A 13,140-nucleotide genomic window follows, 5' to 3' on the forward strand; every position below is an offset into this window, starting at 1 on the left:
GAAAAAAAAAAAAAAAAAAAAAAGAAGAGGAAGATATCGTTCCGTTATTGGGAAAGTTCCGAATTTTTCTTCGAATTTTCCAATTGTCCAACTTTTCTTGTTAGTATAGAAGGATTATCTTTTCTTCGAGGGAGAAGGGTGGCAGAGTCTCGAACATCTTAGCGAGAATTCGACGGCACGACGTGAACCAGCTAGAGTGATTAACTTTTGTCCTACTTTACGATCAAGTGACCGTAGGTGACTGTGTATGCAGGTTCACTGTCCGTAGAGAAAGAGAGAGAGAGAGAGAGAGAAAGAGAGAAAAAGTGACGCATAATCGGTTGTGAAAGGTATACATAAAAATAACAACGATGGTTCGCGTGGCATACGAAGCGCGGCAGCGATCAGGTGGATAAGAGGTCGCAGCTCGCTTTTTTAAAGCTGCGGATTCTTTTGTCGCCACCCCGAGGCTGTGCACCCGGGAATGCACACTTAATCTCGTGTATCAGAAAGGAGGAGATTCAATGACCCATTTTATGGAGAAACTGGGATATCACTGCTTCTTTCTTTATTCTTTTCTTCTCTTTACGAATAAAGTCGTGCGTTTTGTGATTCACGTTGCATTGACTACGTTATATCCTTTTGCCACGATAATTAATTTTGTCTCGTTGAAGTTCATTGTTCAATTTCTAAGCGAATATCTTCGAAACGATACCGGGTGATAATAATTTTATACAAACACGTAATGATCTTAACAGTGTATCGCTGAACAGCTGAAATTCATTAGCGAGTTTTACTCCGGAGAGTATTTTCGAAACAATGCTGTCGGTCAACGTTAAAAATGATGAGCTTCTAACGAAACGCAGTTGAATAATGGCAATTTAATATGAATATATAATGCATCGTGTCAATTTTTTAAACGTATCCTATACATACACGTCAATGATGAAGATGACGAGGATCTTAATAATATATGAATGATCGAGCGATCATAATTAATATTAAATATGAATATACAACGTTACAGTGTATTTTTAAAACTCATGTATTATACACCTCGGTAATGAAAGTGATGAGGATTTTATCGTGATTGGAAACATACTGAAAGCATTATCTCACGAGAATTTACATGTAATTACCATATGTACAATAAGGCGAATAAAATTTATTTTGATTATAATAATTATTATTAATACGCACCTTATATATTTTAATATAATACGTTTTAATAACTCGCGGAAAATACATAACGAGCTTCGTGGTTGTTCGTTAGAGAACGAATATAAAAAAGCTTTAACTATAAAAATAAAAACTAATTGGTGCCTAAAAGTCCAAAGTGTCTAGAATATAACAACCATATTTCTTTATTCGAATATTTGTATTTGTATTTTAAATATTTGAAATTTGGCGTGTACGTAGATACGCTCTTCAAGTATAAAAATTCCGAGGCTCTCAAGTTGAAGATAAACTGGACAGCAATATTGTGCATCGACTACCTACTCGATCGTCAGAACGATCACCAAGGAATATTTTCCAAACAGGCACGGCCACGTGGCCGTAAATATCGTTCAATTAAGAGGGCAGCTACACCGGAATATCCGGCGGCCACTCGAAATCGATCGGCGTCCAATTCGATATCCTAAATCCGCGCGCCACTTGAACCGTCAACAATCGCCCGGTCCCGAATCCGCGACCATGTTCCTCCTTCTACCCATTATATTTCGCAATAACCGTCCCCCACCTCCAGCTGCTGGTGGAGATCCGGCGAAAATAATGGCCCTCGACAGATCTCTGACGAGAGGGACGGAAAAAGCACACGGGTCGAATCTCGCGAGCTCGACGAGGGAGGGATTCGACGATCCGAGTGTGCATCTCCGTCGCGAGCAGTTTTCCCCATCGCGGAAAAACGACCAGTTTTCCCCGGGCGTCCCTCGCGTTTTCCGACCGAGAGAAATCAGTTTTGCTACCCGATTCCCAGACCTTATCGAGCGGCCTGCCAGCGTGAGCAGTCAACGAAACGTTACTCCTCCTGGTATTCGCTGTTGGACGATCGGTATCTCTCTTGTACATTCGTGCGAGTGTGTACGTGTGCGTCGACGTGCGTATTAGTGTCACTCGCGGGGTGGCTTCGTTGCGAACGCCACGTGTACGCGACAAGGTACTAACCTTTATGACGTTTGCTTTTGGTTATTTGTAATTGTCGGTGTTGCGAGTTCGCAAGACGGGAGAAGCAAGACTTTTCAGATTTTGTTCTTTTTTTTTTTTTTTTTTGAAGTTTAAGATAAGCGATTGTTTTTTTTTTTTTAGACGACTTGTGGGGTGAAGTTAATTTTGAATGTGATAGTTTGTCATAAACAAATGCATTTTTATGCATCTTTATACGAAAATCATAGTATTATAATATTATAAAAATATGATTTTATAATAATATTATAAAATCATAGTATTATAATACTATATATCAAGTATCAAGTAGTATTAATAATACTATTTGATACTTGATATATTGATCATTTATTGATATATAATATTATTTATATCATTTACTGATATATAATATTATAATACTATGATTTTTTGATATATGATATTATAATACTATCATTTATTGATATATAATATTATAATACTATTTTATATTATATATCAAGTATCAAGTAGTATTAGATCAAATAAATTTCCGCTACTCTTTTTTTCATTCGCTTTTATAGAAATACGAACCCGTTTAAATATTTATAGTCTACTCGTAAATTATTTGAAACCTCCAATTATTCAACAATTAGTTATTAACGAGAAGTACAACAAACGTTCGCCAAGATAGATTTGTCTTGGATGAAATTAATTGCGTGATTGTCTATTTATTATACATCGCAGATTTTCATACATTTATGGAATTTATAACTAGAATGTATATAAATAGACAAGTCTATGCACATTATACGATAGAAGCTCAACCAGCAAGAATTCATTTAATTGAGCACTACCATAAATTCCATTCAAACAAATGGAGTTTCGCTGTATATTTGATTGTTTCGATGCAGTCATCAGAAGTTCATTAGTTCATTAGAACCACAATGTGAATTCATGGTACACACACACACACACATATAAAATATTAAGAATATTAAAAATAAATACACCAAAATAAGAAAATATTAATAAATGGGAGCATACTTATTAGTTAGGATCGTGCTATATACTAATCTTTTATCAAATATACGTTCGAAGTAAATATCTTGTAAATAACTTCTACATACATATTCAAATTTTACCAATGTGATCGCTATTACTCGCGTCTCCTCATTAAATTAATAAAATTTCAAACCGTAACGTGCGTAATTTGAATACCTCGATGCAGCAGAGCATAGGCGAACTGGCGCGCGCAAGTAGTACAAGACGAGTTTGCACGGACACGAGCAAATGTCGTTGATCGATCAAGCGGCTCTCTTGATTGAAGGATCAATATCTCCGACGGTGATCACGCTCGTGAGAGGAGAAAGATGGACGGGGATCAATCGTGAGTAGAAGAACTCGGGGAAGAAACCCGGGGACTAGGAGGAACCGAATAGGCACACGAGCTCCGGCGAAATGAAAATCCAAGCCCTTCGATGTTTTATGCAACAAAGGACAGATCCGTGCGGCAACTCAGAGACTTGCCTCGTCCGAATATTGATTTACTGGCGAGAAGCGAAACTTTCTCGCTGGTTTCTCGAAAAAAATATTCCCGATCCTCTTTCCTATGAGATATTCTCCCGGATTACTGGCCGGCGTAACTTTCCATCGACACTTGAATATTTCATCGAGTTTTGTAAGGGTCTTGGCACGATGGCAAGACAAACGAGAACAAACGAGTGGAAACAAGAAGTGTGACGGCAGTTTCCGTGACACGATAAATTAAATAATAGCTCTGTTTAATTCAATGGCGACTTGGAGTGCAGAATTTCGTGTTTCTTCGATGGAGATTGAATATTTCACGTGCTATATATATATTATTCATCGTGTGCTTTCATTCGATGCGTCATCCATTTATTAAACTCTGTTGTTAATATTAACAGTTAATTCGATACGGAATGAAAAAATGTATAGGAAGTAATTTTAGAATCTTTTTTCTCCTAGTTCTAGTATCAAGAATTTACAAAATGTGATTTTTGCTGTGCACGAAAAGAAACCATTAATAACCGAATACAAAGATGAACATGTATATTTAAATTTATTCTAACACGCGAATATCGTGCATTTAAAATAGAATTCGGACTCTACAAAATTTCTAGGAAAAATCACGTACTGCTCATTCTTCAATAATTTTTATTGTTAAGATGAATTTTAAACGTGAACCAGTCAAAAATGAACGAGAGTGGAATTTATTTGTCAACAAAATGACAATAAAAAGAATATCTTCAAAATCTATAAAACATTGCAAACCTCTAAAATTTCTATGGAAAATATATATCCAATCGTTTTGCTGCTTCTGGCGTTAAAGAAATCGCAATGAAGAATAATGCATGTCACGCGTGCGGGATTCTAAGAGAAGAATTCCAGGAGGAAAAAAAAAGTTGCAGAAGTAAAAGGGGAAGATAACAGACCAGAAAAATAGTTGCAGAGGGAGCGAAAGAAGAAAAAACAGAGAAAGCGATACAAATACCAGAAGAAATTTCAACAATAAAACAGCCTCAACAACCTCGGGTAGAATACCGACAGCAGAAACCACAGCTAAAGATTGAACTACGGTTAACTTCATGCGGTTTTCGTCGAGGTTTCGAATCCTTATCTTTGAAACTTCTCTCGATTCTCTCTCTCTCTGTCATTCTTGAAACTTTGACGTTCGATCAGTTTCACGATCACCTTCGTGCGTCACGAGAGCTGTTTTAATATATTTTTGCTATTTGTAATTACTTCGCGAATAATTATTATCGATACTCCTAACGAGTTTTCCCCTTTGTAATGTTTCTAAGGTTCTCGGGAGAAACGTTAATTAATTACTTGAGAGAGTATCAATCAAGGGAATTTCCGTTTGGCAAGGTTAAAAAATCAATAACCAATTAACAAACTGTGAATTTATTTGACGCGTGGAATCGTTGTGTTTTCGTAACAGAGAAAATTTATTTATTAATCAATTTTATTTTCTCTTATTAAGTAACGCCGGTATTTTATATCCTCCCTGTGTAGACTCGCTTCGTTAAATCCCCCGCCCGCAAATTTAATATCAATATCACTTGAAAATTCACTGTTATTATCTACAACTTGAAATTATGCCTTCGGTACACAATTAACTCTTATCGTATCGATCGATTCTGCGAACATGCCGATACTTTTCTCTCACCGATTGGATTTTCATCCCTTTAAAAATCTAGGGAAAATTGCAATACAAGCATATTTTATATGTAAATATAACAATTAATATAAAACATCTTTTATTCGTTTCTGCATAATACAGAACCGGCAAGTACTTACTGTGAAATTAGAATTGACAAAAGTAAAAAGATTGTAACTTGACGAAACATTATTTTTTTATTTCTCATTCAGGAGTTCCAATAATTATTTTTATTTATTACAATATTATCATTAACGTTAATTTCTTAAAATTGCAAATTTAATAAAAGATTGTTGAAATCTATTTCGAAGAAAGAACAATTTATAGCCAAATACAATTCAGTAATACAAATTAATCGAGCCAAGTTTTAAATGAAACATTATATCAACACAACCTTATTCGCCCTTATTGAATTAACGCGATCGAAACCGAAGCGAATTCTTAGAATTCTTTCCCCCACGGCCAGAACTCAATAATTGTAATTCGATCGAACAAAATTATACACGAAATATTACGTTGACACAATGTTGGCCGTTAATGAATTAATTCAATCGAGTCACGAACCGAGTGGACTAAACAGAGAGACCGTCCAAATATTATATGATATTCCTGATTTCCTCAATTCAATTAAAGTATCGACAGAACGAAAGAGTAAGTAACAGGAGTCAAATCGATACTTGCCATAAATATTCTCGCTGTAAGTAATTGCCAGATGAAAGGGCCAATCTGGAAGGAGATTTCGATGTATACTGGCTCGAAACGGTGGAGAAATCTGAGACTGGCGAATCCTCTTTCAACAGCGTCGTTATGATCGGCGGAAGGTCGTTGGAAGAAGCGGAGGAACGTGGCGGAGTTTCAGCCCGCGACTTCCGGCCACCGATGCCTCCGGCTCGCGTTTGACATGTTTAATGCAACGGTTTCGCATGCATTCGGCCGCCACGGTGCATCGTTGCATGCCGCATAAATATTTCAGCTGCCGCACGTTGCGTATAAGTGATACAACTATTCCATTATCGGAAACAGCCGGTCGCGCGGATGCTAAGGAACAAGGAGTCGTGACAGGAGTCTCTCTCGCGGGCACCCGAGATGAAACCGGCACGCGTGAATAATTCATAAGGCCCGTCCGGTGTACTTTTTGAAGTCGCGACGATGATACTTATGTAAGTTGTAACGGTGTTTCTTCTTTAATTATATTCGCTACCGGGGACCGGGGAAATCGTGACGTAAAGGCAAAGTAACGTCGGCTGGCAAATCACCGGAGGAAAACGAACAGAGCGAGATAAAGAGAGAGAGAGAGGGGGGGGGGGAGAGAAAGATGTTAAAAGAGACGTTACATCTCGACGAGGGAAGGCAAGATCAATATAAATTCGATTAACTGGTGGAAACTCTGGATTCACTGGCTGGAACTTGAAGTCAAATTTAACAAAAGTTGTATCGTCATCCTCCATTTTCCAATATTTTTCGCTTTACTACCGTGTTGCGCACCGTGTTAAATTGAAAGGTATACCGCGTCGAGTTTGACGGAGATCGAGGCTTTCCTGTCGTTTGGAAATTTCGTGGAAGATAAGTTGGAGGAATCGGTGTTCACTTCGGTTTTAGTTTAATTTAAAGTTCGATTTTTATTCAATTTTCGCGATTTTTATTCAATGTTTCTTTGAAACAAAAGCGGCGAAATTTAGTGTATTTGCATGAAACTTTTGGAATGTGCACAATATGCAAAAATATATAACGTTCGAAATGTAGCATTTATTATATATATCATATTAAAAATTTCTATTTAAGTTTCATTCCTTTAGGATTTATGTATATGAAAATACAAGAATGCGTAAATATATCTGTACTTTGCAAATTAAACTCTTCGAATATTTGAAATTTACGTCGAATCTATTTACAAAACACAGCAAAAATTGTAAAATATTCCAATTAGAATACTTACTAAATACTTGCTAAATTAAATAAAATTCAGCCTTCTATTACAAATTATATTTACGAGGATACAAAAATGCATAAAGACCTGCAGTCTGTTAATAACAGATTAATGCCTTAAAATATCTGAAATTCTCTACCTGCAAATATATTTACAAAATACAAAAGAAATTGCAGAACGAATCAATCAAATGTTCAAATTGGAGTAATCTATAAATACAACGTAAAGATACGTTAAATATTCACGGAAAATGATATGTACAAGGATCCGCAGTCTGGTTTACGAAAAGTCTGGTTTGCAATGTAATTTGAAAGACTCGTCGAGAGAGAGGCAATCTTTGATCTCTGTGGAAGATGGTACGAAACGAAGCTCGGACGTTCAGATAACAGAAACCACAGAAACCTACGGGGTCCAGTTCTAGTAGCTACTCTCAATGGAGTCGCGCAACATTTACATAACATCCGGGCTATTGGATTTTCGGCAATCGACGTTTGCTAAACGTTATAAACGGCGTCCGAATGCAAATTCAGGTTTTGAACAACAATTCTCCTTGCAACTCGCGTTGCAACGGAATATTAACGGCGATTTCGCATGTTGCGTTCGACATTCTTTACGTTTTTCACCACGATCGCGCTAACATTTGTCCGAACAAATCTATTGAGTTTTCACGCACGATACAAGTTTCCTCTCTCTCTCTTTCTCTCTTTGATATTGTAATTTTTTTATATCAAAATCCGAAACCTCGTTAGTTTCGTGTCCGTTTATCGAAGTAAATGGCGTGAAATGATCACTGTCACTTTCGTTAGAGAAACGTTTCAGCACCTCGTGCAACGTGCTACGATTTCGTTGAAAATATATCTAGAAAAGTAGATGCTGTGAAATTGTTAAATCTTCAGTAATTTTGTCCAAATCTCGTTACTTTTATATTTTGTCACTTACGAAATTTCAATGCTTGAAGTTCATTCTTCATTTCATATGCTTGAAGTTCGCTCTTCTTATTTTTACAAGTACAGTTAAAGAAATGAAATTTACTTGAAATATTATTTACACTAAAGACCACTTCTGTACGGATTATTTCCCAATAAATTTTCCCCGCAGTTTAACAAACAGCCAACAAATTCTACATACAATTTACAAACTACTGACGACCGCTATTAAACTTGCGTCAAAGAAATTGAAGTGGCAGGTGCACGTAGAAATGCACAAAGGAATGGAAAAGAACGAGCCTTTCGTCCGACGAAAAGTCTGTCGAATTTCAAATATTAAAAGGAAAAAGGAGTTTCCAACATCTGGCGTTAGAGAAGTCAAGAATTTCGCGTAGAGTTTTAAAGATTTTCCAATTGGCAAGTGTCAACTCGTCTCGATCGAAGGATCAAATATTTACGATAATACGACTGCGTATTACAAAATAATGCAAAGCTTCTCACTTCTTCTCACCTCTCATCGAAAACTCTTCGTTGTTCATCGAAAAACGAGATATTCGAATCTTCGAGATAAAAGTCTTAGAAACATCTGATTCCAGGGGCCCATCAAACGTGTTAGGAATTTGTCGATCCGGCCTCGATCCGTTTCGGTAAACGAGGTGACTGTCGTCGGGGATACTTGTTGAACGCGTGAAACAGGATACGGTCTAGCGTAGTTGAAGCGGCCAGGAAATTAGATCAGGTCGGAGGATTGAAGGGTCTTCGTGCCTTGGCGGAGACAGTCGGAAAGGCTGGTGTCGCCGGAAAATACATTCCGAACAGAAGGGGAGAGCCATTCGATTTCAAAGCGGCTCAACGACGTATCGATCGGACAGACACGTTTCCAACCAGATACAGTGAATGAAAAAAGTATTGGCGCGTCATACTTTTCTTTTTTTTGGAAATATCCAGTATTCATATTGATGTAATGTATTAACATACGTCAATTGTGTCTTGCGTACTGCATACTCTTTTAGAACATTTAATAATACGATAAATAAAAATGAAACTTTCGTAGGTAAAAATTGACACATTTGTGACTTGATTAGAGGATGCATCGTTATTTAATTTATCACATACAAAAGAAATATGAACACAAGAAGATTCTCGAGAGTCCAATTCGATGTTAAATTTTTCTACTTCTACTAAGGAGAATATTGAATAAAAATATTGAATTTACTCTCATCACAGAATAATCACAATATGTAATAAATAGCCTAAGAATTTTTATGTATTTGTGAGAAATTCAGAGATGCAAAAATACAGAGAGTGTAACACGTAATTATGTAAAAATATACAAAGTATAGTAAATATCCAAATAGAATTAAGGAATTTCTATTTAGGCTACGTTCTTTGATTATATTGACAAGAATTTCGAATTCCATAAAAATTCTCGCGGCAAGAAAATTATGTGTATAAGAACATTTCCAAGAATGCGACTGTGATCAATGCTTTTCCGCTGTAGACTCTCATCGTGAATGAAATTTTGATTTCAACGGGATCGTAATCGCGACCGGCCGATTTCCAAACGTTTCAATTAATAAAATTCATTGTAAATTCAGCCACGCCGGATGGGAAGGCAGCTCTATTCCCGCGCACAAACAGCGAATAAATTACGAGTCCATAAAAGTAGCCGGGCCCTGCCGAAATTAGATTGCTTCCATTAACCATTGATTACCCAGCGGCTGAATGGACAACGAACCGTCCCGGCCTCGAATTTATTTCCGACGTCGCTTCAATAATTAATTCGTTCCGTTTCGCGTGAAATTTCACGAGCGACGCGCGTTCAACCCGTCCGCCGACCTCCCGCGGCTGCTTTTCTGTTACTCGTTCTTTCTTTTCTGTAAACAGCGGAAAGCCAAGCAGGCTTTTTGATCGCGATTTTCCACAGACAACGCGAGAGGAGGCGGGCCGGAGAATTTCGGCGGTATATGTTTTTATTCAGGCGTAGGATAGGTGGGAAAACCAGGCAATACCATTAACTGTTGGATCCCTAAACTTTGCGAACTCAATTCCCCTTTCCGTGTTTGCCTCGTGGCGTCGTGATTTTCAGGCCAGTTGCCGAGGTCTGATCAAATCTGTAACTGAACTAGAGTTGAAAAAAAAGGAAACAAAAAATAAGAGAAAAGAGAAACAATTTTTATTTATTTATTTTTTTTTTTTTTTTTAAGTAGAGATGTTTTAATTTGTTGAAATATAGAATAGAGGAAAATCGAAACGTTCGCGTCTCGTTTCTGAAAATTAAATGAAATTGAAATGATTGAAATGTTCATTGATTCGAGGTATTTCATATTAGATACATACGCTCTTTCCTTTCCGTTGAAATAAGAAACGGAGAAGAATGAAACATTCGCGCTCCGTGCGAATGGTTTTGTCTTCAAATCGATTTAAATTAGTTTAATTGGAAATTAATTGAAATGTTAAAAGAACGGGGAAAGAGAGAAACGTTGCTTTGTTTCTGAGCACAGTCGTTCTAATTTGTTGAAACGACAGGTTACAGAAATGAAATAGTTGCGTTTCACGTGTGTGCGGTATCGTTTTAAAACCGAATTAATTAAAATTGATGATGGAAATGACTGAAAGAGTAGGGAAAAACAAGGAGAAAGGGAAGCATTGTTTTGTTCTGTAACAGAGTTGTTTCAATTTATTGAAATAAAATGTAGAAACAGAATGAAATATCCACGTTTTTTACGTGCAGTTCCATTTTGCAAATTAATATAAATTACGTTAATTTAAAATTAATTACTTTGGAAAATGAAGAAAGAAAAATGAAAAGGACGAACGATTCTTCTTTTTTCACAGAGTTGTTTTGGCCAAACGAAAATATTTGGTTTAAATCAATTTAAATTAAGTCAATTAAAATTTAATTCAGAGAAACATTGTTCCCTTGTTTTAACAGGCAGAATAAATAAACGATAAGCACCAAGAGCAAAAACAGTTGTGTTTAATTCGCTAGAGAATTTTAGAAGTTGAAATACTTTCGAATGCAGAAGCTAAAAATATGCACGACAAGAATAATAACAACATTGTCAATATAGAAATTCGATCATGTATAGGATACATAATTCACGACACATGGTTCAAGAGATACGACAAAATACCAAGGGAAATACAGTCGTACAATACATTTACAAGTATATTCGTCTTTCTCTAATCGATGATTCCTCTATGATCATTCTCGATTTTTTGATTCCATAAAATGAATACGTATTCTTCCAACGGGGTGATTCCAACGATGTGTCCCCAAAGACCGATGAGACGTTAAATTTTCACGTGTGTCAATCGAAATTTCGTCGCACGGGTACGAATTTTTTATTCACCTCTAATGGTTTTTCTATTTTTTTAAGCAATCTGTGTGAAAAATAGAAAAAGACAGACATATTGAGTCATTTAAAATGTAAAATGGATGAATTTTTTAGTAAACTCTGAAGTAATTGAGTTCTCCGAAATTTAAGGTAAATTCTGAAATAATTAAAATGTATGTAAAAAAAAAACAACAGAAAATAAATTGTAAAGTAATGGAGTTCTCCAAAATTTAAGTCAAATTCTGAAGTAATTAAACTACGTAAAAAAAAAGAGAAAAAAACTGTAAAGTAATTGAACTCTTCAAAATGTAAAGTAAATACTAAAGTAATTAAGCTGCCCAAAATTAAAACTAAATTCTAGTAATTGAATCCTTCGAAATGTAAAATAAATTTTAAGATAATTAAGCTACAAACTACTACTAAAAGTAAATAAATAAATTATAAAGCAATTGAATCTTCTAAAATTTAGAGCAAATTCCAAAACAATCATATCGTCCAAGATATAAAATAAACATATTTATTGGCCCCCCCCCCTCCCAAATTTTACTTTACGAAATTATTACAAATTAAAGTTTACGAAAGCAGTTCCAAAGAAACGGATTCGTTCAAAATTCGAGGTTGCAAAATTTGAGAAAACCTGCGTCTGTTGGCGAAACTTCTCGAGTGTCGTTTTCGTTGAGCGTCGGCGGCTCGAATATAAAATCGCTTTTTAGACGCGTCCATAAACTCCCAACGATCGGCCGCGATTCTCGCAATCACCCGCGACGGATAATTCCTGTCGAGTTGTTCCCGCAGGCTCCGGTAGTAGTGTATGAAAGGATTGATCGATCGGCAAGGCAAATTTCGCCTCCTTTTATTTCTTCTCGTTGGGGCATCTTTCGTCGCGGTTTCCATCTGTCGCCTCCATTCGGCGGTTAACTGCATCGTTTTCGATTTTATAACGACCTCCGCGTTCTCTTCGTTCACGGAATATTCACCGTGAAATTTTACTCGCGTTTGCCCCCTCGGACATCGACTTGATTCCCCCTGTGCCAGTTTACCGACTTGAAGATCGCCTCGATACCTGGCTGGATGACACTCGATCGACGTGTTATTGCACTTGTTTTTATTTCATCGACCAAGAGCGAACTTCTCTTTTTTCAAAGAGCTTCGGAGCGGGAGGGCGTTACGTTTGAACTTTCACAAACTGATGGAAGTGAATCGTTTTGATTCTGCACGTGGGGGACATTTGAACAGACGATCACTATTGAATTACACTCCGTAATTAAATTAAATATAATTGTTGAAATTGTAGAAATTGAAACGCAACTGTGAAATCGTAAAATTGAAGCACGTAGTTGAACGAAATTATATCAAGTTGCATTTTGCAATAATTATTCATTTAAACTCGACGTTCATAAATTATTGGTACACACTGGGAAGTTTAAAAAATAAAAAGCAGAATTAAAGAAGAAGATTCTTCTTGCATAATAATTTGTCAGTTGATAATATTAGTGATTTATATTAAATTACTTCCTCTTCACAATTTTATTACAATTTCACATCAAATAGAATAATCAGATAGCTTGCGACGTATAAAACTCATTTATAAAAGTTTACTTGTATTGATGTCACTTGAGAGAAATTATTATGAATGAACGAACGAATCTTTATTTC

At 36.3% G+C, this 13,140-nt stretch overlaps 2 protein-coding genes across 3 annotated transcripts in view; both read right to left on the reverse strand.

The window, feature by feature from the left end:
• The window catches only part of LOC122530219 (polypeptide N-acetylgalactosaminyltransferase 2), a 112,674-nt gene that overhangs the window by 50,474 nt on the left and 49,060 nt on the right, over positions 1–13,140 (reverse strand). The window lies entirely within an intron of this gene.
• Positions 11,276–12,736, reverse strand: LOC122530224. Its single transcript, XM_043657008.1, has 2 exons — positions 12,122–12,736; positions 11,276–11,530 (listed from the first exon to the last, which is right to left on the reverse strand). Exons 1-2 carry the CDS (start codon positions 12,406–12,408, stop codon positions 11,458–11,460), a joined length of 360 nt encoding a protein of 119 aa, XP_043512943.1. The 5' UTR covers positions 12,409–12,736; the 3' UTR covers positions 11,276–11,457.

Source organism: Frieseomelitta varia, unplaced genomic scaffold, assembly GCF_011392965.1.
Source record: "Frieseomelitta varia isolate USP_RPSP 00005682 unplaced genomic scaffold, Fvar_1.2 scaffold_332, whole genome shotgun sequence".
NCBI classification, from domain to species: domain Eukaryota; kingdom Metazoa; phylum Arthropoda; class Insecta; order Hymenoptera; family Apidae; genus Frieseomelitta; species Frieseomelitta varia.

Bases quoted from the DNA above. Each gene is read 5' to 3' on its own strand.
- LOC122530224 (XM_043657008.1), bottom strand. From the start codon at position 12,408: ATGCAGTTAACCGCCGAATGGAGGCGACAGATGGAAACCGCGACGAAA. The intron at 11,531-12,121 runs GTTTTCTCAAAT...TTTTTCACACAG, and splicing joins AGTTTCGCCAACAGACGCAG to ATTGCTTAAAAAAATAGAAA.